At 42.1% G+C, this 25,073-nt stretch overlaps 1 protein-coding gene across 2 annotated transcripts; it reads left to right on the forward strand.

Annotated features, from left to right (window-relative positions):
- Window positions 1-3,081: 3,081 nt before the first annotated feature.
- UBE2G1 (ubiquitin conjugating enzyme E2 G1) lies at window positions 3,082-24,683 on the forward strand. 2 transcript variants are annotated; one of them, XR_012799847.1, is made up of 4 exons: window positions 3,082-3,237; window positions 7,627-7,805; window positions 8,239-8,388; window positions 16,286-16,400. XR_012799847.1 is itself a non-coding variant. In XM_075589985.1 (4 exons), exons 1-3 carry the CDS (start codon window positions 3,204-3,206, stop codon window positions 16,370-16,372), a joined length of 300 nt encoding a protein of 99 aa, XP_075446100.1. In that variant the 5' UTR covers window positions 3,082-3,203; the 3' UTR covers window positions 16,373-16,408; window positions 22,699-24,683. The 2 variants fall into 2 exon arrangements, 1 of the variants encoding a protein (XP_075446100.1); XM_075589985.1 differs by lacking the exon at window positions 8,239-8,388 and adding an exon at window positions 22,699-24,683 and having other exon boundaries at window positions 16,286-16,408.
- The last annotated feature ends 390 nt before the right edge of the window (window positions 24,684-25,073 follow it).

The following is a 25,073-nucleotide window of genomic DNA, read 5'->3' on the forward strand; positions in this document are numbered from 1 at the left end:
GGAAAACGTCGGTAATGAAAAATTGTAAGTATCTCGGGAACCTGGGTGGGCCCTGGAGGTAAAATTAACTAGTCAGTTTGGCCAACCTGCCCGATCTATACACACATACAGGTGGGCGCGGGGGAGAGGGTGCTGCTTTACAAACCTCCACACCTGTTTCTCTTCCTCCTTTCTGGATTCCTCACAATTTCCCCCTAGATCATGGCCACCTCGCCATGGGCTGCTAAGGTAAGTAAACCCCTTACCTAACCACAAAAACCTTTAAATTCACCCCCCTACCCTAACCAGTAATAAAACTTAACTTGGAAGTGGCCAGTGGCGGGGATTCCAGTGGCAAATCGGCTGCGGCGAAGTGGCTGTTTGGTCGCTGCAACCAAATGTCCCATTCTGGATCTGAGTGCCTTTTCTCCCTCTGCAACACTGCGAGCCCTTTAACTTTTTTAGGGGTGGGTGGGGGACGTTTTGCCCAGCATCAAATAGTCTCAAATCCGGTGGTACCTGCTTTCATTTTACCATAGCACACATACTCAATTATTCTAGTCCCATGTACTTAAAGTAGGGCCATAAAGTGAGTATAGGCAGCATCTGGCAGAAAAGGAGGTAGCGTACCACTGGGCTGTGTTCTTAGGTCAGCTAACATCAATGGGCAGGTCCATTTTTAAAACACTGTGCATAATAGACTGAATGTTCTCCTTTTCTCTAGCAAAACCAAATATCCTGTAACCCACGGCTCTGGAAACTACATGATTCTTGTTACGAAATAGCTTGGCTTTCCAGTCGCTGCAGAGAATTGTTGCGTATGCTCAGTGTTTGCTGCTCTCTGCACATTGCACAAGGCAAACCATCCAAAGGACAGAGTAGCAGTGTGTTAAACATGTTAGGCCTTGTCCATAGTGCAAGATACGGAGCGAGCTATATAGCTCGCGCTACAAACGTGTGTATTCCTAAGTGCATGGCCATAGTGAGCGCGAGCTTGCACGTGAGTAAGGCCAGGTCCCCGCTGGCTACTGCAGCGCCCGCTGTGGTGGACGCTGCAGGGACAAGAGCCCTCACCTCAATGGGGCTGAGCCCGCTGCGAGGGAGGGGGCCGTCGCGTGCCGAGTTTTCAGGTACACCTGAAAATGGAGATGGCCACGGGCAATGGAGTGCTAGGCCACGCCCCCGGCTGTTCAGCCAATGAGGGCGAACCTGCCGGGTGACGTCATGGCCGCGCCCCGTCACTCCCCCGTCACGCTTTCCCCCTGCAGCTCCCCGCAGACCAGGGAATTCAGCTGCACGCAGCGGAGGCACTGGGGCCGCAGCCATACAAGGATACCAAAAGCAGAGGAGACAAACTTGTTTGCTATTGCAGCGAGATAGCCTGGTCATGTGAACGGCTAAGGGCTGTTATATTGTGTGTGTGTGTGTGTGTGTGTGTGTGTGTGTGTGTGTGTGTGTGTGTGTGTGTGTGTGTGTGTGTAAAACCATTGGTAAAAATAAAATATTTATGAAATTTGTGCAGACACCCAAATACATACGTATACATACATTCAGCGCCAGTAGCGGCACGGAAAGATTATTTTACCATCTTCGCCGCTGTCTGCTGGCTCTCCGCTCCCTGCCGTCCGCGCGTGCGTCCCTTGTATAGAAGGGCTGACTAACCTCAGCCCTCTATAACTGCCGTGCGCACGGCGTAGCACGCCCCGCCACTATAGAACGGACCTAACAGCCAATGAAAATGTAGTCTGCCTGGATACTGTTCAAATGACTTTGTGTCAGTTGAATTTGCTGTGAGAATATGGACAACTCAACTATTGAAAATGTGATTTCTGAGGTTTACAAACGTGAACCTTTAATTCATACCATGACAGAAATATCAATAATAATTTATGGAGAGAAATTTCTGATCTATTGTCTATTACTTGTATATAATTGTTAATAATTAAAACATTTTTTTTGTAGTGTACAATGCTTATTTCAAAGCATCACATTTTATCTTTTTATTTAATTTTTTTATTTTTTTTTTAACAAGGCATGTTTTCATACATGACATGGTGTGTATATATCTAGATATATAGATCTATCGATATATATCTATATCAATGTTGGCAGATGGCACTCACGTGTATCATAGATATGGTTGGAGCTTGTCCCGTAGTAATAAGATAAAGTATCCTTACCGGGCAGACCCTTTTCAGTAGACTTTCCAGCAAGAATGAGACAGCACACAAAATAATCAAATTTCAAGATATATTTCAGGTAAATGGCGCACACACCAACATTTCGGTCCTACAAACAGGACCTTTCTCAAGGCACTCCTTTGAGAAAGTGTGTGTGTGTGTGTGTGTGTGTGTGTGTGTGTGTGTGTGTGTGTGTGTGTGTGTGTGTGTGTGTGTGTTTCAGTGCCATTTACCTGCAATATATCTTGAAATTGAATTATTTTTTGTGCTGTCTTCTTCTTGCTGGAAAGTCTACTGAAAAGGGTCTGCCAGGTAAGGATACTTTTTTATATATCTATATCATATTTTGCCCCCCGATGTCATGACTGCGCCACCTCCTTGCTCACTTTCCAAAAACCTGCAGTGCACACATCGCCGGAGAGGAAGCTTGTGCGAGGCCTGTAGCACTCGCTTACACTATTAACAAAGCCTTTGGCTGTGATTATACCCAAAAACCCGCGTGGCGTCACCAAAACAAAAAAGCAAAAATCCTATGGAACTGCTCATACCGCTGGCGACAGTCGCAAAGCGGACGGCTGGGGAAGAGACAGAGGATTTTGTTTTTCTTGCAATGGCCATGTCACGTGAGCAGTTCAGCTATTGAGGGCGGACCGCTCACGGCCACGCCTCCAAGCCTCTCCTGCTCTCCCTCCCCAGTATAATCAAGATGCAGCTCTGCGGCAGCACTGGGTGTCGTTACAGAATAGCTCTGCCGCCCTGCAGCACATGGTATAATTGAACCCTTGGTGTGAGAGGATGATCCACAGCTTATGCTTTTACAACCAGTTCAGCTGTTTTGAGTCTTCTAGAAAAGGACTTGTCTTTTGTATTTGTGTACAGTAGTCATGTTTTTTGTTTTTATTTGCATGGTGTAACAAGGATGTGTGACTTGTATTGAAATTTCTGTTGAATATTTATGTTACTTACTGTTTTCTCCCTAGTGAGGGTGGCGTTTTCAAGGCTCATCTCACTTTCCCAAAAGATTATCCCCTCAGGCCGCCGAAGATGAAATTTATCACAGAAATCTGGCACCCGAATGGTGAGATGTGGCCTTTATTTTTATCTATAGTAAACATACAGCATGTACAGTCTCTCTCTAAAGTAGTGTTTCTCAACCAGAGAAACCATGACCCTGTGCTAAGGGTGCCACGGCCCCCTGGGGGGGACATTCTGCTGGCGCGATCCATGCGGTGTAGAAACTGAGGCTTTGCCGCCTCAATCCCTTGAATGGGAAGTGTGTGCTAGTTTGTGCGTGTGCTATGTGAGAGGAGGGGCGGTTTGAGAAGACGGGTGAGTGTTCTCTGTGACAAGTCAGTGAGAAAATGTTGAGTTCTGTTGTGAATAAGGGTTTGAGCATGTTATTTTACACATTTTCCAGGGCTGCCCATGCTCTGAAACGGTTTGAGAACCATTCATCTAGCATGTCTTAAAACACAGACTGCCTTCTGTTTTAAAACTAATAACGATTGGATTTCTAACACAACGCATGCTAAAAAAAAAAAAGTGTTTAAAATCTGTTTAAAATTCTCCTTGGAATTTTAGAACTAGTAAACAGTTTTTTTTAACAATATTGAATCTACTTTTTAATGGATGATACAGAGCATATTACATGTTCCTTTGTCCAATCTTTGCTGGCAAAACTACCAATAAGCAAGTTAAGCGTTGGTTGGTTAAAAGCTTGACACAACATTTGGGGCTTTGAGCTGACCTAAAGGATTATTTTTTTCAGGCTTTTAGGGTGATATGTTTGTAACCAGAGACATAACATAAAACACAGACAGAGCTCAGTGCACATCCAGTAAAAAATACATGTATAGATATCTATTAAATAAAATGGTCTTTTAGTTTAACATTTTGGCCAAATTGTTGTAAGCCCCTGAGCCACTACACGGCAGACCACATCTCAAGGGTCCCTAACACTAATATAGATTCTTAATAACCTGTGCATTGCCAGGAAGAATGATTTATAATAAATCTATCAAAATTAGTTGCAAGGTTCTAAGTCTGAAGCTTTTATTAACCTGTACATTACCAGGAAAAGCACTCTGTATTAGATTTGTCACAATCACAATGCAAGCAAGCAAGTTCCCCTGAGAGTGGGAGATGCTATGGAGTGAGCTTTTAACCATTTAAATGTGGGAGGGAGTGAGCTTCAATTAGCTGATTGGAGGGTGGCAACCTCCTGCCTAAGACTAGCTGAACAAGAATTGTAAAACATACAGGACACCCACAAGCTCATATTGAACCCCCAAAATAACCACAACATATATATAAGCATATGTGTCACAGAGGAGTGCTACTGAGCATGGCAATATATATTTAAAACCATAGACATAACCTAAAACACAGACAGAGCAAACTGCACATCCAGTAAAACTTATACACGGTCAGTGCCTAAATATACATGTATAGATAACTAATAAATAAAATGGTCTTTTAGTTTAACATTTTGTCCAAATTGTTGTAAGCCCCTGAGCCACTACACTAAACTAAAAGACCATTTTATTTAATAGATATCTATACATGTATATTTAGGCACTGTACCGTGTATAAGTTTTACTGGATGTGCACTGAGCTCTGTCTGTGTTTTATGTTATGTCTCTGGTTTTAAATATATATATTGCCATGCTCAGTAGCACTCCTCTGTAACACTTATATTCTTATATATAAATATATTGTGGTTATTTTGGGGGTTCAATATGAGCTTGTGGGTGTCCTATATGTTTTACGGGGTGATATGTTTGAAAGAAGTGTGATTTTTGATCGTGTATCTCTCAAAGCGGCCATATGTGACCATTCCTTACCTGAACGGCATACCTCCTCTACTTTAATATTTTTTATTTCTGAAACCCCAATTGTCATTCTGTACAATAGAAGGCAGCAAAGGACAGACTGCTTAGAAAATAAATGGTGACAACAATTCTTTGATAGTGCAGGACTAACAATTACATTTTCTCCAAGAAGTAAAAGCCATTGAATGGTGAATGTCCCTATACAAAGTAAAATACTATTGGGGGCGGGGGGTTTGTTTGAATAGGGAGGGAGAAGGAGCAGCTCAGTGAGTAAAGACACTGTCTGGCACTGAGTTTGGAGCAGGGGAGCCTGGTTCAATTCCTGGTGTCGGCTCCTTGGGACCGTGGGCAAGTCACTTTACCTCCAAAAACATAGATTGTAAGTTCCATGGGGCAGGAACCTGTGTCTGAAAATGTCTCTGTAAAGCGCCTAGTAAAACTAGCAGCGCTATACATGAACATGCTATTTTTTAAATTTTATTATTATTATAGGATCAACGTTTCGGTCCTTTTTCAAGGACTTTTCTCAAGTTGAAAGGACCGAAACTTTGGATTAATTGATCTAGAAAGCAGGGTTTATTTGAACAGGATCAGAGTGCTTGATTTCTAAATTTTGTATATATTATTCACTTTTTGCCCCTTAGGTTTGCCCATTGAATACAGAACAAAGAAGGGTCTAGAGCAGGGTTGCGCAAACTGGGGGGGGGCAAGATTTTCCACGGGGGACGCAGCGGTTAGAGAGGCCGTGCGCTCTTCCCCAAGGCATTTAAATTAAATGCTGGGGGATCACGTGAGGCCTCTGAAACTTCCCTTACCTTGTCTTTGGCAACGCAGCGTCATGTGAGCCTGTGGCGTAATATGACGCCGAAGACAAGGTAAAAAGAGGGGGGGCAAGAGCAGACAGGGAGGCGCAGAAATTCTTCGTATTTCATATTTCGTTGCTTACAATTCCGGCACTTATGTTATCCAAAAAGGGCATTATTATCCACTGTTTATTATAAAATGTCAACATTATTAATAAAATGTTTTACCAGGAAGTAATACATTTAATTGTACTTCATTCGGGCCATACGTACCATACATTTTCAAAATACAGAAATAATACATAGTAGTCCTATCTCTCCAACATGCTCTGCTCTTCTCCCCCACGGGTCCCCCCCCCCCCCTCCCCCTCTTACTTACACCCGACAGCAGTGTCGCACATAGCAAATACGAGGGTGCTTTTCAGCAGAGCGGGTGAGGTGAAATCCGTGAAACACATGATGCCACGCCGTCGCAGCACCAGGAACACACGAAGGCTACCTGGGCACTACTATTGACCCAGCAAGGCTCGTGATAGTTCCTGCTCCAGTCAAGCAAGGTAGCGCTAGCGAAAGGCGAAGAGGCAGTGCAGGACCCCCCCCCCCCCCCCACACCAGCGCACCCCTAACTGCCGGCAAAATTAGGCGATGAAGCTGGCTCCCTATGCTGCACTATGGGCCGGGCCCCGTGGGTCTTCTGCTTGACACCCATGATCTAAAGGGAATACAACATTTTAGTAATATTTCCTTTAGGCCCTATAATTTAGAGGTAGTTCCAATTTATGGCTCATTTTCTGCCACGTGATGTTTTCCTTGAAATAGCTTCTTTAACATGCATTTGTGCTACATGGGAAAGCCAAAGCTTTATGGGTCATTTTGCTTTGTTGTTGCTGTTCTTTGTTACGAAATCCAGACACAAACATTATCTAGAAAAAAATGGACTAATTAGTCCCAGGACCAGTGAGACGGGGTATTGACAAAGGTATATTGTATTTATTTGTATCTCAAGTCCCATTAATAGAGCCAAGCATTAGAACTCTTGATAGAAGTTAAATAAGTTCCTTCAGTCCACTTGATCAATGATTTGTTTGCATAAACACTGGGAATTTAGTAGATGCCACACCTGGGGCTTAAATCCAAGTGGGATTTATGGTTACTAGGGGAAGATATAGCCTGTAAAGCTGTTCTAGTCTGTTCACCATCCCACTTATACAAAGTACTGCATAGTGTATAACAGAATAATATTAGATCAGGGTATACAGCATAGAAACATAACTCCAGAAGTGGAAAGTACTCACTGAATAGTTGAAATTCTTGGCTCCAGGGCGTGCATCCAGCAGCAGAAATGGTAATGGTGTAGTCCCAAAAAAAAGGGGGGGAAGCAGTGCACAGAGTAGGGAGAGAAAAAAAATGGAGTACAGCACATCCAAAAATGGATTAAAACCAATTTATTGAGGGGATGACATGGGAAACATCAAGGTAAGTGGGCATATGAAAAATGGGCGTGTCTTGCCCTTTGTCATCCCCTCAAAATTGGTTTTAATCAAATTTTGGATGTGCTGTACTTTATTTTATTTTTTCTCCCTACGCTGTGCATTGCGTATTTTTCCATTTTTGGACTACACAATTGCAAACCTTATCTATAGAGGGGTGCTGTCCAAAAATATTTCTCAAATTTTGTTTTGTGTTTTAAAACTGCTGTTGTGGATTTAAACAGATATTTTGGGAGGAATCCACATCCCACACTAATAACCATTAGACGGAAAGTTAAATGCTGTACTGTGCTTTCCAAAAAAAAGCCGGAAGAAAGCCTTCATGTTGCATTCGTCTTTATAGTTGATAAGAACGGTGATGTATGCATTTCCATTCTCCATGAGCCTGGTGAGGATAAATACGGCTATGAGAAACCGGAGGAACGCTGGCTTCCCATTCACACGGTGGAGACGATAATGATCAGCGTCATTTCAATGCTAGCAGACCCCAACGGAGACTCGCCCGCCAATGTGGATGCAGCGGTACGTTCTGTCTAAATCTTATTTTCTTATGCAGCGTTACAAGAGTGATTGTTTGTGTATGTAATACAATGTGTCAGAGAATTGCATGTCTAAATATATATCTATCTATATATCTCTCATACTCACTTTTTTGTTTGTTTACCCCAATAGTTGTAAATGACCGTAAGGTGACATCCCAAATTAATGACAAGGTTACTGTAGCTTGCAAATTTACAATAGTTGTCAACTTTAAAGCAGCAAATGCCAGTCATTGCTGATTGAATGCATCTAGTTATTTACCCCAGTACGGTCTAAGCCTGCGCTTATAGTGTCTTGCGACGCGATGTTGTGGCAAAAAAATTAATTGACTCCATCGCAAGCGCTTATAGTAAGCGCAATGGAGCGGCGTTGCGTCTAAAAATTTGGAAGCCGGGTAAATTTGATTTTTTTTTAGGGCCAGTCACCACATGACCGTCTCTAAACCAGCACTGCGCAATCTTTCCTGCTCGCGCCCTCCCTCCTGATTCCCTTGCGCTCCTCTCCGACTCCCGGCGTCAAATGACGTCGCGGGGTCACGTTGCCATGTCAACGCGTCGATGAGAAGGTAAGTTAATTGCAGAGGCCTCACGCTATCCCCTGGCATTCATTTAAATCATATTTGCTTTGTGTGGGTATGCACATACAGCTTTAAAAGATGTTTGTCCCAACCCCCCTTGCAGGGTCCAAAACGTACATGCTCAATCCCTGTAAAATGCAGTACCCCTGCATCCCCTTTATGTGCTTCAATAGTATTTCTCGCTATGGGGGTATCCAATGCATTCCTGACTGAGCCTATGTGCTCCAGCACCCTTACTTTAAAGGATCTGTGTGTTTTCCCAACATATAGCTTCCAACAGTCACAATTAATGACATAAATAACATCTTTAGTAAGGCAGTTGATGATGACGTCCTTTATCTGAAAGGTTTTAGTGCAGTTGGAGTTGGAAAACGACTTTGTAGGGGATATAGCATACACGAGGTCGTGGATGGCGGTGCAACTGCCTTGGAAAAAACGTTGGACCGAAACTTGCAAAGTACTGGGTACAAAAGTTTATTGACACATAAACAGCACGAAAAGCACTGTTACGCGTTTTGCATGTTCTCCCACGATTTATCAAAGCTCTTTGATAAAGCGTGGGAGACCACGCGAAACGCGTAAGAGTGCTTTTCGTGCTGTTTTTTATGTGCCAATAAACTTTTGTACCCAATACTTTGCCAGTTTCAGTCCAACGTTTTTTCCAAGGCAGTTGCACCGCCAGCCACGATCTCTTGTAGGCTGAACTCCTTTGGTAGGAGCACGCCGACAGCACCTGGACCTCCAGCAAATCATCTATGTGAGTAAACTCCATTTTTTCTGTTCACTTTATTCATTGTACGTATAGCCTGTGACACCCATACAAGATATACCTATTTAAGGCTACTGGGAGTATTAAGGGTCTTATAGTGACATTACCGATTGCGGACATTGTGGAGTATGGAGGTCTAAGCTAAAGTATGCTGTTTCATTTGGAAGGACAATCATGATATAAGGATATATACAGTATGGTTCACACATGGACATTCCCTGTGAGCATTGCATAGAGGATATTCCTCTTATTCTATTGCTCTTGTAAGGGGATATAAAAGGTACAGGTCCTGCATCTCCCACACAGGAATGAGCCACTTGAGTTTTGTACCTAGCCAGGTCCTTGTTTTGGTGCCCTTATAGTGACACTGCATCAGTTGGTCTTTCATCAGATTTTTTTGACCTTCTGCTGGTCATGCAGGGCACCAGTTTTAGGACCTGCGATAGGTCTTGGTCTTCTGTTAAGAGATGCCAGTGTTTCATTAAGATTCTCCGTACATCTCCCCATTGGTTGTTAAACGTTCCAATGAACCTTATTATCTCCGAGTCCTGATTGTTTCTCTTGTTCTTATTCAGGAGCATAGATCTTGTGGTGTTTAGTGCTTTGTTGTACGCTTTCCTTACAACTCCCTTACTGTATCCACGTTCGTATTTCTGCTACAAGTTAGGGCAGGGGTAATATGACTGAAGTCAATAGTCATTAACGCTATGCATTGATTACACTGGTATATGCATTTATTGGATAGCAAACTTCTGTGTAACATATCTACAATCAGTGTGTCGCACTAAACATCGTTGATATCATGGGGGATACCCTCTCCAATGAACATGAAGTGGTGTTATTTTTAGGAACTGCCTAAGTATTAAGGCTCTTTTATGTGACATACAGGCGCATAATTTATGAAGTACTGATAACTATATAGTTACATCTTTGCACAGTGATTCGATCACACCGATGTGTGCACCTATTGGGTGACGTACATCTGGGATACACATTTGTTGTTTATTCTATGGCAATTAATATTGTTGTTACTATAGGGAACAATCCTCCTTCATTCAATTAATGTTGAATTTACAATTGAATGTTTACACCGCTGCCAAGTATGAGTATACATACAATTCTCTAAGGATTACACTGAACCCGCCTTTCGAGATGGAGGTTAAGGCGAAGGTTGTGACGTCACCCGCGTGTGGCGTGTATTTTGTGTCCATGTTGTACGTGCCACGGGGGGCGTGCCTAGTGGCGCCACGGAGCTGGTTCGCCCTCATTGGGCAAACCGCTCACGTGTCCTGCCTGTCGCGCCAAAAAATCAGTTTGAACGGATTTCTTGCGCAACGCGTGCCCCCTCTTGCTTGCGTCCGTGCTGTCTATGGGTGCGATCAATGCCTTTAGGCAATGTGATATTGCCCCGCAAGGACGCCTCAGCGCGGCATGCAGTTCTATGGGCCTGTTGTAATAAATACATACCACTTATGCGGCAGTACAGCTTATTATAGCTTGTATCCTCCTTCTACATTAGCTTGTCCGGTCCTCACCACCGGGGTTTTTATATTCCTCAATGTAATTAAAGTACACAATGCGAGTTTAGTATACATGTTAATAAAGTTTTATTATTTTTTATTCCCCTAAGAGGTAGTTATTATGACCAGTCTACTTTTAATTGATCTTGGTATAGCCCTGGTATTTACTTTGTTAATCCATATACCAACATTGTTTAAAATGTATCAATAGGTCGACCTTTTTCCTAATCTCCTTTGATCACTGATTTATATAGTGCAAACGAGCTTTTTTTCACGGCCTTTCATAACGCTCACCATATAACAGACAGACTTCACTTCAGACATTTACTGGTGTCAAACAATAAGGTTACTCTGTGCTTCCCCGAGTAGCTCTCACTCCTACGCTGTGGAGGTGCATGTTTCCCTTCGTACTGGTAAGGTTGGCAATCTCCTGCATAGCTTCAATAATGCCTACTCCAGGTGGACTCTTGTTGAGGGACACATGAGGCTGCGTCTGCAGTGCGAGCGAACAAAATGCAGCCGCTCTATATGGCCGGCCATAGCTAGCGCGATGAGTGACCGCGTGGCAGAATTTTGAGCCGACAATTTATTTTGTTTCGTTGCGCGACAGCCGGATCATGAGCAGTTCAGCCAATGAGGGTGAACCAGCTTTGTGACGTCACTGCTACACCTCCCGGTCGCGAGCGATCCGAGTCCACAGATCCCTCAGGCGACAGGCACCCGACGCCATGCGTTCTTTTGCGCACACCCACTATATCCGAGGCCTTATTCTCTGGGATCACTATCCCATTTCAGTGCACAGCATTTTTTGTCTAAACTTGTCGGATTGGGAGTTTACTTGGGACCTTCCCATGGGGCCAGTCCAATTATCCACCAGAGCTAATACTCTGAGAACTCCCTGCTGAGCACATGCTCGCTCTTCTTCTGGCCAGAGAACAATCTTGGGCAATTACTATGGGCTCTAACTATATAGGAAACGTTGCTTAACCGAAAACAAATGGTGACAGAACATCCTTAATACACAACCATACACACACACCTATTTAAAGGTCATTGTGATGATCACAGCAACATTCTGACAAACCTATATTATAAATATTATTGATATATTTATATATCTATCACTGGTGACCTGACATACAAAGGCAGGTCTATTCCTTTCTGCATAGTCCTCCTGTATCACATGGGGGGGAGAGAGCGACCTGAGTAATCCCACACAGTTAATACATTAAGGCTGTTAACCCCTTCTAACTAGTAGTCCACAAAGGGGGCTACATAAACAGGATGGAATATGGGAGCCCATCAGAGCAGTTTCCTGACTTGCTCTGTTCCGGGGAACCCGATTTACTGTGGAAGTTATCTACATTACTTGTTTCTCCCAGGGATTTAAATGGCCCCCCAATAGGAAACTGCTACAAATGACTTTTCCGCTTCCTATTGGTTTGTGGGATCTGCAAGACTTGAACGGCCATTGTGTTTCCCATGGTAGTGCAGAGACACTGGTCACTTCACTGACAATTACTAGTAAATGACCCACAAGCACTGGTATATTTACATCAGAGGGTTCCTGGAGCTGAAAATAATGTGGTTTAGCTCTGGGGTGCTCCCCCACATTCCCAAGCGGTGAAACATATATATTTTTTTAAAGCTTGGGGGGAGGGGGGTGGGAGAGCTGCAGGGATTGTAGCTTTTAAAGTTCTAACACCCAAGTCTTTCTGGTAGGACCATCATTTTTATTATACGAAAAACATACTGTAGCTTTTTTGGGAACGGGAGACGAGTAAAGCGTGATTAACATTTTAAAATATCACGTTTACGTGCAAGTTGGTCCAAGAAAAAGTTAGTCTGAAAAGAGTACAGCTTTGTTTTTAAAACTGCTTAGACATTTGAAAATTGCAGTAGCTTGTTGATGCCACCTAGCATCATCTGTAGAATTAAATTAGAAGCGTACACTGCTTGGCTAAATGATGTGCATTGTCACACGTTTCTATATTTTAAACTCTGATCCATGCCACAATTTTAAAAAGTAACTTGAAACATTTTAGTGCCATTGATTTTGTTTGCAGCTTGCTTAATCTGTTGCATAATGTTTTAAAAAAAAAAATTCTCCCCCTAAGCGCTGTGCTGTTTTTCTAGTGCCTCTCCCGGCCCATTTTTGAGCTGATCACTATACAAACCTTAAACTCCACACCTTCTGTGCAGTATCGGAGTGGGACATAAAGAACCCACAGCGTAAAACCAATAGAAGGATCCCATTACAGCAGCATAACGTGAAGGGAATTTCCCCATAATGTGTGTATGTATATATTGGTGACACTGAGGAGAGAGTAGACAGACTCACTCACTCTTGTATAGATACACACATTTATACACAGTCTCTTCCTGGTTCTCTCTCAGAAGAGTAGTCGCTGGCTACTGTCTGTTCCCTCCTTTCCCCTTCATGAGCTGTGGGGAGGATGGTGAGGAGAAATTATTCATAGACTACATATTTCCTCTCCCACAAGGTAGACTACTATTCCAGATCATGCCACTCCTTCATGCTGTTCAGTTAATTTCTCATTGTTCAAAATTACTCTGGGAGCACTAATCGGCCTCAATTATGCTCCTCTATTAAGCTCCTGGGTTATTTAGTAAGATGATATGAGGGAGAAGGCTGCTGTACAGAGTTTGGAAATAATGGATGTCTGGTGGTAGTAAAAAACGAAATGTGTTCAACATGTTTGGCTGCTGGTAAAGACTGCATCTTCAAATATATTGTGAACATGTTTAAAATATTAAGTCTTGAGTGGTCTTTATTATTCTGGCACTTTACGCATCTGAAAGATATATTTTACTGTTGGTTTGTTACCGTGATGACCTGGAACTTGTGGCAGTTTTTCCAATAGCGGTTTTCCTTGTTGTGTGATGCTATTGTGCTGCTCGCAATCTCTTTCCTTGATACAGCTAAAATGCCCTTTCCCTTGATTGGTCCTCTGGCAGGGAGAGGTATGCATTTGTTGGGATCATTATTTGACCCACCGTCCATGATTACATCAAATTCCTTTAAAATAAAATTTCATGGTTTTTAGATGCGAAAAAAAAATGGTTTTCTTTGGTTTAAGGATGATTAAGCTGCCAATATATTTTTTAGTATACTGTTTTCTCGTTTAACCTTCAGGAATTTTCATGACACTGAAATCTCTATTTTTGTAATAGTGGGACAGTGTTTGTTTCCGGTGCACTAAATGGACATTAAACTAAAAGTATAGCATTTTTATTTACAAAACGGGCTCCTTGAAGTACAAACATTTGAAATGTACACAGTTAATACAACAATACAGAGACCATGGACATCAAATTGCCTCATCAATCACAGTGTAACATTTTAAGTCGTCATATCGACCCTTTGCATCATCCTTGCAGCCTCTGGGGATTTGTATGAATGGGTAATACGTTTTTCTACAGACGACAGAGAAGCCCAATGCTACATCCAACATGACAGAAATACACAGTAAAATACTTATATATTCTCTTGAAATAGGGTCATTTAGTTTAACCCTTTGGCCAAAGCGTTGTAAGCTTGTGAGCCACGACAAGGCAGACACCTGTTCGCAAGGCCTAACACTACCAGATAAAATACTAATATACCTCTATTAGGATTAATAGTGTATTTCTGTCATGTTGGATGTAGCATTGGGCTTCTCTGTCGTCTGTTGTATACATATGCCACGCTAAAAAGCACTCTATTTTGCAACACACACACACGGGCTCAGGTGTTCCCAAAAAGAGCTTGTCTGTGTTTTGTTAATACATTTTTCTACCACAACTGTAGCTCAATAGAAGAAACTGCAGTGAAAGTTCTCTTAAGACTAGCTTTATACCCCACATACGCTTTATACCCCACATACGCTTTATACCCCACATACGCTTTATACCCCACATACGCTTTATACCCCACATACGCTTTATACCCCCCATACGCTTTATACCCCCCATACGCTTTATACCCCCATACGCTTTATACCCCCATACGCTTTATACCCCCCATACGCTTTATACCCCCCATACGCTTTATACCCCCCATACGCTTTATACCCCCCATACGCTTTATACCCCCCATACGCTTTATACCCCCCATACGCTTTATACCCCCCATACGCTTTATACCCCCCATACGCTTTATACCCCCCATACGCTTTATACCCCCCATACGCTTTATACCCCCCATACGCTTTATACCCCCCATACGCTTTATACCCCCCATACGCTTTATACCCCCCATACGCTTTATACCCCCCATACGCTTTATACCCCCCATACGCTTTATACCCCCCATACGCTTTATACCCCCCATACGCTTTATACCCCCCATACGCTTTATACCCCCCATACGCTTTATACCCCCCATACGCTTTATACCCCCCATACGCTTTATACCCCCCATACGCTTTATACCCCCCATACGCTTTATACCCCCCATACGCTTTATACCCCCCATACGCTTTATACCCCCCATACGCTTTATACCCCCCATACGCTTTATACCCCCCATACGCTTTATACCCCCCATACGCTTTATACCCCCCATACGCTTTATACCCCCCATACGCTTTATACCCCCCATACGCTTTATACCCCCCATACGCTTTATACCCCCCATACGCTTTAATGCCATTAAATATAAGATAATTAAATGGTTGAGGGATAGCCATCAAGTGCTCTGGAATGCAAATCCTTCCCCTTTCCTTTCCCCTGTCCCACCATTATTTTAAAATATTCACTACAGTCCTGTACTCTAATCTGAACCATGCTAACACAATAACCTTGTGTTTTCTCTAGTGCTGAAGCATAAATAGAGTCCTTTTAACTTTGATTTGTAGTGAGCATTTCCCAAGTGCTACCATCAGACTTGTAGACAGGACCGACTGATGGGGCACAGGATTTGGGGAAGTTCCTGGGCCTGAGTCGTTTATGGAGCGAGTGGGTGGGGAGGTTGTGGATGCTGTTTGTGGAGCGGGGGGTCTGAGCGGCAGTGCTGCCACAGCCACTGGGAGTGACCCGGAAGTTTTCCCATTTCACTTGGAATGGTAATTCTGCAAATTCATCTGATCTCTTTGATACCTTACACATTGGAAAAGTTGCATGCCTTCTGATTCACAGGAAAAACATTTTCAGTACACTGCTATGTAAATCCCTAACTGCTTTGGTATGCACTATTTACAACAAACAGTGGTCCTGGTTTCCAGCCTCCGTAACAGTTTGGAAAAGCACCACCCTGGTCACTGGTTCTAGTCGGCCAGGACACGAGGCACTGCTCAGCCACTGTCAATGGCCCGACTCGCATTAAAATGTTAAATACATTAGTGTATATGCCTTTGGTCCTTATTTACTATAATGTGAAGCCATGTTCATGTCCTGGAGAAACTTTGTCCCATTTATTTGCTGGACTTTTCTCCAGCACTGTGAAGCAGATCCACAACATGGAGTTGGGGCCTTTCATTTTATTTAAGAAAAAAAAAATAATAATGCTCAATTGGTTGAATATTATAACTAGTCATACAATTGTGTACTTTCACCGATTCATCATTGATTTTATATTTGTGTTTTGCTTGTACAGAAAGAGTGGAGAGAAGACCGAAATGGAGAATTTAAAAGAAAAGTTGCCCGCTGTGTAAGAAAGAGCCAAGAGACTGCTTTTGAGTGACATCTATTCAGCAGCTAGTAGCTTCACGATTTCAGGGTAACTACTGTAATTGCATTTTTTTTGTTTTTCTCAATACCATACTTATGGACTATTTTCCATTTCCATATAGTCTTCCAACAAATTCAGTTTCTTGTCTGACAGATTTCAAGAAGATAGTACAGCATCTAATAAGATTTGATTATTTTATCAAACATACCTTCTGTTCGTACCTCCACAGGGCTCAATTTTTTTTTTACCGTTTATAAAGATTATGTAAATGTTTATTTTGTATGCAATAACAGTTGAAATATTCTTGCATCTGTCCTGGGAGTGCATAAAATGTCCTTTTGCTACTAACACTAACATTTATTTTTTCTAGTGTACGATCTGTTTTAAATATCGAGTGATCACTTTATTTTCTTGATCTTTAAAGCATATCACCCCCCACCCCCTCGCCCTCAAAGCCTATATGAGTTTAACTCCTATAATGTTAGTTTCTTCTACATCCCCTCGAGCAAAATTCAAGGAAATCTGAGTGGTACAGATCTGTGAAGGATAAGAACCTACCTGAAGCTATGGAGTTTCTGAAGAAACGAGACAGAATATTTTTTTTCTAAAGTTCCCCCCCCAAAAAATCACGATATTTTTCAGCTTGCAAAACCTTTAAGAAGATCATAGAAAAAGAATGGCAAGTGCCTGATGAAGATTAAGTAGCGACATTGGCAGATAAGGTGGATCCTTCTCTTGCTAATACATCCAGAAGGACCATTATAGTTTTAGAAGATAGCTTGACATTTAAGGATCTTGGGCAAAGAATAATGGAAGTGCGTTTAAAAACTGACCCATACTGACCCAGTATTTAGATACCTGGAGTTCTTAAGCCAGACCCATCAGCTAGCCGGTAGGAGGCAAACTGTTAGACGTTTCCGAATTATTGGGAAGGAGATCAGTCAAATTGGTGATTCAGGTGGTAAAGTCTGGATATGGCATGGCATTACAATTGCCACCTCACAGGTTCTGTGTCCACTCACAGAGATGGACTCGAATACAAGTACAGCCAAACCCCGTTATAACGCGGTGAGACAGAATGAGACAGCGTTATAACCGGGATCGCATTATAATTGCGAAAAGGCCGCCGTGCGAGGACTTACCAGCATCTGCAGCTCTCTCCTCCCGGCAGGCAGCTCTCTCCTCCCGGCAGGCAGCTCTCTCCTCCCGGCAGGCAGCTCTCTCCTCCCTGCAGGCAGCTCTCTCCTCCCTGCAGGCAGCTCTCTCCTCCCTGCAGGCAGCTCTCTCCTCCCTGCAGGCAGCTCTCTCCTCCCTGCAGGCAGCTCTCTCCTCCCTGCAGGCAGCTCTCTCCTCCCTGCAGGCAGCTCTCTCCACCAGGCTGCGTCCACGTGCGCGGCGCACAGCTCCAAGTTTTTTTTTTTACATTTTTTTTATTATCACATTCAATGCTTTATTGCGAACGCACATGCATACATGCATACACGCACACCTCCCCCCTACACAAATAATTTAACCATAACATGCAGGCATTGAACCAATGACCCTTCATGCTCTAGTAGCAGTACTGTGCAGTAGAAGATGTTTGTTTATAGAGTCAATGACATCACACCAATCCTATGGTGTAGCCGCTAGAGAATTGCTACTAGAGTATGAAGGGTCATGGGTTAGATTCCTGCATGTTATGGTAAAATACTTGGTGTATGGGGGAGGCGTGTGTGTATGCATGTGTCCGTTAGCAATAAAGCATTGAATGTTATAATAAAATAAAAAATAAAAACCTTGGAGATGTTTAAATCGGTGTCCACGCTAAGACCGCGTTAAGCAAATCCGCGTAGTAGCGTATCGCACTATAACTGGGTTGAGCTGTATTAAACTGATTTCAGAGCAATGCAGTATTCGCAAAAGTACCAGACAGAGGAACAATATTTTTGGTACCAAAATGGCCAGGCGCTTTCAGTTTGGAACACCTTTTTTTTTTTTGGTTTGTTTTTTTTTTTTTTATTCTTAAACGGTTTACATAAATGTAAATTGTGCAATAGATGTTCTAGCATCAAGAGATTTCATAGTAACTTTGAATCTGATTAGACTCCTTTCTGCATGTTGCCATTGTGCCAGCCTTCAAATATTTCTCGGATTCTGTTTGCAGACACAAGATCTGGAACAGTTCACAGCCCTGTCTTTCGACTAGTTCTCTGCTCCCAGGATGTTTACAAAACTCAAAAAGCTCGGAAGGTACAGTTTCATAATCATTCTGTATCTAAAAGTCTGGAAAAAACTTCAGTTGTATTAATAATCTCTCCACCAAAACAGCGGTTCAGATTCTCAAAGTACAGATGGATTCTGAACTTAGAAAAAAGCAATTTACTGCCAACGTCATCAAATTCAATTCCTAGGGTTCATCTTTGATACGTTACAAGAAAAAGTTGTCTGAACACGCTAGATTTTTCAGTACAGTCCAGTCTCTTTGATAATGTGTGGCACTGTTGGGACACCTCGGCATCCATTCAAGTGACAATTTGGGTCAGGCTTCATATGAGAACTTCAGTAGGATTTCCTGGCATTTTGGAACAGACTGGCTTCATTAGTCACACACAGCTTTCACCAAACACCAGGTTGGGTTTACGTTGATGTGGGAGTCTTTGCAATCAGAATAGGGGGATTCTCATTTCTCCTCCATCATGGGTGGTCATAACAGATGCCAGCAAGAAAATATGTCGGGTGCATCTTGGCTCCAAGATGGGGAAGTGTCTGATCGAGAAGTGGAAACCTATCTTCCAATGCATTAGAATTGAAGGCTGCTTTTATGACCGTTCAAGCTTTGTAGAACCAGTTAGCAGGAATGGCTCAGAGTGTAGTTGTATACAACAGTCGTAGCATATTTAAACTGATGCACAAAGTTGGGTTCTTATGACTTGCACTCAAGTAAAGTATTTGGGCAACTGACATCCCAGGTTCACACCCTCCAGAATGGGAGTTACATGGGAGTTAAATCCTGTAGTCCAGGAATTATTGCAAAAATGGAGACAGCCCAGCATACAGTAGATTTGAATCAAAAGACAGACCTTTTCGGTTTAGGGTTTGAGTAATGTCAGCACTATCACACTGGTGTGGAATCTCCAACCTGCATACATCTTTCATTCCTTTTCTTTGATTTCTAATGAAGCTACAGAAAAAATCTGAACTTCAGGACCACGCTTCTGACCAAGAAGAGTGTGGTCCTCAGTGCTACTACAGATGGCTGTTACATCTCCCTGGCACTTTCCTCTGATCTGGTTTATCCATATTTAAACAGATTGTATTTCATGGCATTGTTGCTGAAAAGATCATCTTGGCAGCTCATGATCTCCCTTCATGCATAATGGACATTTTAACAAACGGCCGAGAGTCTCAACCTGAGGGGCCTATGCCAGGACTTGGAGATGTTTTAAGCTCTGTGAAAGGAGAGGACTCTACCTTCAGATTTCTAATCCACTTTTCTAAGAATTTCTGCAGCAGGGCTTTTGCAAAAGTTCTGTCCGCCAAGCCTTTTGAAAGTGCAGATGATCGACCTCTAGCTTTTAATTTTTAAAATTTTGTTTTATTTTAAGTTGCCAGGAATCAGACCATGGGTAGCTGCGGCAGAACAGATTTGGGATTTTACATTAGTGCATTCAGCTTTCTCAACTAATTCATTTTAACCACTCCAAAATATCACATTAAGGCTCCTGTCCCTTAAAACTATTTTTTTGTGTGAAAGTCCCTTCCACTGGAAGAGTTGACACTTTGGTATAAAGAGACCGTATATGGTCTTTCATGAGGATAAGGTGGTTCTGAGACCACTGCAGGGGTTTGACATTTTGCGTTTTAAATGAAGAAATGGCTCTGTCATTATTATGCCCAAATTAATCCACTGCTAAAGAAGCCAGCTGAATAAATAGGATTTAGTCTCCATGGTAATCTCAGACTGCTCTGGGAAGAGCCCACTTTGGCCTCCCAGACACTTAATGTTTCAGTGCATATATATCTCCTGAATTAAGTGGTCTTTTAAAAAATAAAGACCATGTTGGAAAGGACAAAAAAAAATAAAGTTAATCAGGCCAGATTGCTGCTTTAACCGTTTGAGTGCTCTATAATGCATCAAAAGGGCCAGCACTTCAAGGATCATATGACGTGCAGAGTACAATAGACGCTTGTTTTGTAGAGGGAGGTAGCATTCTAAACGCTATCAGAAAGAAATTAGAGTAATCTCTACTTCTATTCACGTCCTGGGTGGCTGCCGGCGATCAGGTGCCACTGGTCTCCTAGCACACACATTGTTAAAGCATCATTTTTAGTTTTTGCATTGCTAGTATCAAACAAATTTTCTCTCTAAAATGTTATCTAGATTTTAAGGTTTCTAAGCTGACACTATACTCTACCACATGCCTCGATCTTATTCCCCTCACATCTTGTTCGAGCTCTTAGTCCCCACTCTCACCCATATCTTTAATTCCTCCCTGTGCTCTGGCTCCTATTCTCAAACACCTTAGACCTTACATGCCTTACTAACTACCAACCTGTATCCCTCCTGCCTTTTGACTCTTATCTGCTAGAGCGTCTCATGTTCTCCAGTATGATCAACTTTCTTCCCATGCCTTGCTGGACCCTTTACAATCTGGGTTTCATACAGCTCACTCAACAGAGACACTGCTCACTTAAGTAGCCAATGATCTACATGAAGCCAAATTCCATGTTTTTTTCCTCCTCTACTAGTCCTGCTGGATCTCTCTGCTGCCTTTGATACTGTTGATCACCCTCTTCTGCTTCATATTCTAAAGTTCCTTGGTAACTGCAACAGAGCTCTTTCCTGGTTCTCATCATACCGCTTCCATCGCACATTTTCCATCGCTGTTGCGAACATGCCTTTGTCTTCTGTTGGTCTACCGCTCTATACACACTTGCGGACATCAACTCTTTTGGCCTTCGATATCATCTCTCTGCAGTTGTAGCTATCCACCCCTACCCTCACTCCTGCAATCCAGTACCAACCTCGTGGCTATATCCCTGTGGATGGCACTCCGCCGACTTAAACTTAATATGGCTAAAACGGAGCTCCTCATATTTCCCCTTAAACCTGGTCCAATATCCCCTTTTATCATCACCGTAAGTTGTTCTACCATCTATCCTGTCACCAAAGCACGTTGCCAAGGAGTGACATTTGACTCACTTTCCTTCTCACTTCACAGCACTGATATTATTTGTTGATTCTTCCTTCGTAATATTGCCAAGATTTGCACTTTCCTCTTGTTACTGCTAAACCTCTAATGCATGCCATTATCCTCTCCCGTCTGGATTATTGTAACGTACTTCTAACAGGCCTCCCTGCCTCCCATCTTTCTCCTTTGAAATCTATCCAAAATTCTGCTACTAGAATAATTTCACTTTCTCCCAAAACACTCTGCTCATCTCTCCTTAAATCCCTCTCCTGGCTTCCCATCAAGTTTCGGATCACCCTCAAAGTTCTCCTCCTTACTTTCAAGACTACCTGCCCCCCCTACAGATCCGCTTTGATCTCTTGATATGCCCCTGCTCATCTCCTGCATTCCACCCACAACTGTCTCCTTTCCGCCCCTGTCTTCTCTACTGCTCTCTCGCCTTAAACCTTTTTCCCCTCACGGCCCTTACTTATCCCTTACCCACAGTCACTCCTACCAATGACTGCCATCTCTGCACTTATTTTCTCACCTGCTGTCTCTGTAAGTATCCCATCATACCCCTTAGATTGTAAACTCCTTTGGGGTAGGGATTGCCTTTCCTATTGTCATCTTACTTGTTGCACTTTATTGTCCTTTATGCTCTCTTGTACAGCGTGGGCAATATATAAATAAAGATATGCACACATATATGTATGCGTGTTCCTTTAAAAAAAAATGGGGGGTGTTTGTTGCACTTTCTGCTTTTGGGTTATGCATAAAGAGCAATAAATGTGTTGGTACTGTATCTGATCCAGTCTTCGCTGAGTTTTTTGATTATTTTTTTTTACTTCAAAAAGCATTAGTCCAACCCAAGCTAGTCCAATAACTGTTGGCAGAAAACTTGGGTAGGACTAATGTTCATGAGGATGATGGGTCCCATATGGGTAGGCCCCAAATGTAAACTAAATGTTGGTTTTCCAGGTGCAGAAATCAGAGCTGCATAAGATTAATGAAATCTAAGACAGTAGGTAACATGTAAGTTTATGCTTGCTACATATTGCATTTGATTTTAGAAATGTTTGTTAGTAAAAATCACAAAGGTGGTTGAAAAGTGCATTTTTTTTTTCCCTTTACGTTGCATAGTGGTAATTTCTAATCTATGTATGTATGTTCTTGTTTTTTCAGGTCTCCATTTGAGAAACAAGGCACTGTTTTTCCTGCACTCTACCCACCTTTTGCTGGACTTTTGTTGTTATAAGTTGGCAAACACTGGCTGGCACCGGGTTGCAATAAAACATGCCAGTTATCAATGCTGACAAGAGCCTAACAAGTGCCAACTTAAAGGTGATTTTCGCATTTCAAAATCTAATGAACTGCTTTAAACTTCAGGAAGAATTGTACAGACCTGTACATAGCACAACGTGATCCGGATAATATATATACTGTTCATGTACATCCATAAATACACATTGTACCAAATAATGCTTTCTTGTTGTTTAGGGTAAGTCGTGTAAAGTCTGGTGGAAATGCAAACGGGAGAAAGAATAGAGAATATTCGCAGTTGGTTATTCCAATCTTAAATTTAGTTATCACGTTCCAGCAGTGAATTGGTTAGTTTGCGTAACGCATGCGAGATTTGGAATCGATTAGGTTTAACACTTGTAATGTCCTTTTCCTTACCTACAGTACCAAGAGCTCAATGAAGCTTTTCAAAGTTGCAACTTCCCCATGGTCTTTGAATGGCCACTGTCCTTCCTACACAGAAAAGGCCCCTTTGTATTGCTGATGGACAATACTGTAAGCATAGATTGTTTTTTTACCCCCTCTATCCAAGAGGCTTTTAGACTTGGCCCACTTCAGGAGTTTGTCATCAATTAATATTGTTCCGTCTCTTGGGGCTTCTTCATGTGGGATATGTGATGGCATCTAAACTCCTGCAATGTCTTATAAGCATTTCACATGGAAAACCTCAGTTCTGTAAAAATCCATGTTTCCAATCCCAACAGATCATGTAGATAGAAAATGCACCATGATTTTGTGTCCTTCCCTCTTCCTTTTGGTCACTGCAGGAATTTGGTTACCGTTAAATGATGACTGACGTATGACCCCCATAAACGGGATGAAACGCTAGTAATTAAACTCCTGAAGTGCCTTATTGCACCCAAGCACGAGTCCACAGAGAAAAAGGAGTGCTCTCTCAGGTCATGTACAAAACCTGACTCCCAAAGGTGAATGGGTCGAAACATGTGCTACTTTGCTTGGCAGTAGCAATAACGTCTTGCTACGAAGACCACCCAAAACCCTGCTGCTTGTAATGAACTGACCTGTGACTGTTGGTGATTGCATTTCCTCTACAATCCTTTTCCTGAGCTGCCTGGCATTGAAATTTGAAAAGGAACGCATGCATAGGTATTGGTTTATCAAAGTATCTTCAGGGTTTAACATAATGTTACATTTTCTGTTTGTGTCTTCGTCCCCCTTCTCTCCCACTTTTCTTTAACACACTTTTTTGCTCACCCCTTTACTCAGTCATCCCTTTTGCCTTTTTATCCTTCTATTGCAGTTTTTCCTCACCTAATGTACAAAGAGAAAATTGCAATGTATATTTTTCATGTAATTTGATTTTGGAATTCTATCACCTTCTGTAGTGAGTTCTTCCAAAATATAATTTTTTTCCAATACAATGTCTGTTGTCTAGTTTATTAGAGTATTGAAACATGTAATTCTTAATTAGAAAGAAATCTTGACACCCTACAAGCAATCTCATGCGCGGTAGGTAGCTTCTCAATTGGAGCTACAACCCCCCCCAACTTCCCAGAAACTCTGGGCCCTATGTACTAATCGTTGTAAAATTGACACACAAGCTCCTCCATTTTAATTGCCCTTGTGTGCATCTATGTACTAACTTGTAATTTCTCAATCTGCGCATCAGCATCAATGGGTTTTCATTCCCATTTTTAAGGACTACGCAAGGTGCACAGATGTTAATGGCGTGTAAAAGAAAAAGGTTTCTGTGCGCAAAGTGCATCAAAATTGTCCAAGTTAAACTTGGAGTAAACCCTAAAATTGCATTTAAAAATGTGAAAGTCGGACATCTTCTGAAACACAGAAGCATGCTCCATAATGTACCAATAACAAAACAAGCAAAATAAACACGACAAATGTTTTGATGCCTGTTTGTATTTGTTTTTATGTTTTAGATAAGCAACATATTTGAAATGATTTAGTACATAGGACCCTATATTTTTAACCCGGTCAGAGTTTAACACTCATGTTTGTATATTGCATCTTGAGCTTTCCTGCTTTTTTTTTTTTTTTTTTTTTTAAAAAGAAAAAAAAATTAAGGAAATTATTTTTAATCTGTAGCGTCTGAGGTTACCATGGGAAACACCCGCTGGTTTGTGAAGAGCTCCACTTAGACCTCACATTAAGTAATATTTCGACAGCTTGAATAAAAAAAAATGAAATGCTTAAAAATAAATAAATAAATAAACCTCGGTGGCGCTTCCGAAGGGAGACATTTTTGTTATGTATCCACTGATTCATCCTTCATGTGTATC

Source organism: Ascaphus truei, chromosome 3 (genome assembly GCF_040206685.1).
Source record: "Ascaphus truei isolate aAscTru1 chromosome 3, aAscTru1.hap1, whole genome shotgun sequence".
NCBI classification, from domain to species: domain Eukaryota; kingdom Metazoa; phylum Chordata; class Amphibia; order Anura; family Ascaphidae; genus Ascaphus; species Ascaphus truei.

Bases quoted from the DNA above. Each gene is read 5' to 3' on its own strand.
- UBE2G1 (XM_075589985.1), top strand. From the start codon at position 3,204: ATGAAATTTATCACAGAAATCTGGCACCCGAATG. The intron at 3,238-7,626 runs GTGAGATGTGGC...TCGTCTTTATAG, and splicing joins AGAAATCTGGCACCCGAATG to TTGATAAGAACGGTGATGTA. The intron at 7,806-16,285 runs GTACGTTCTGTC...TTGCTTGTACAG, and splicing joins CCGCCAATGTGGATGCAGCG to AAAGAGTGGAGAGAAGACCG.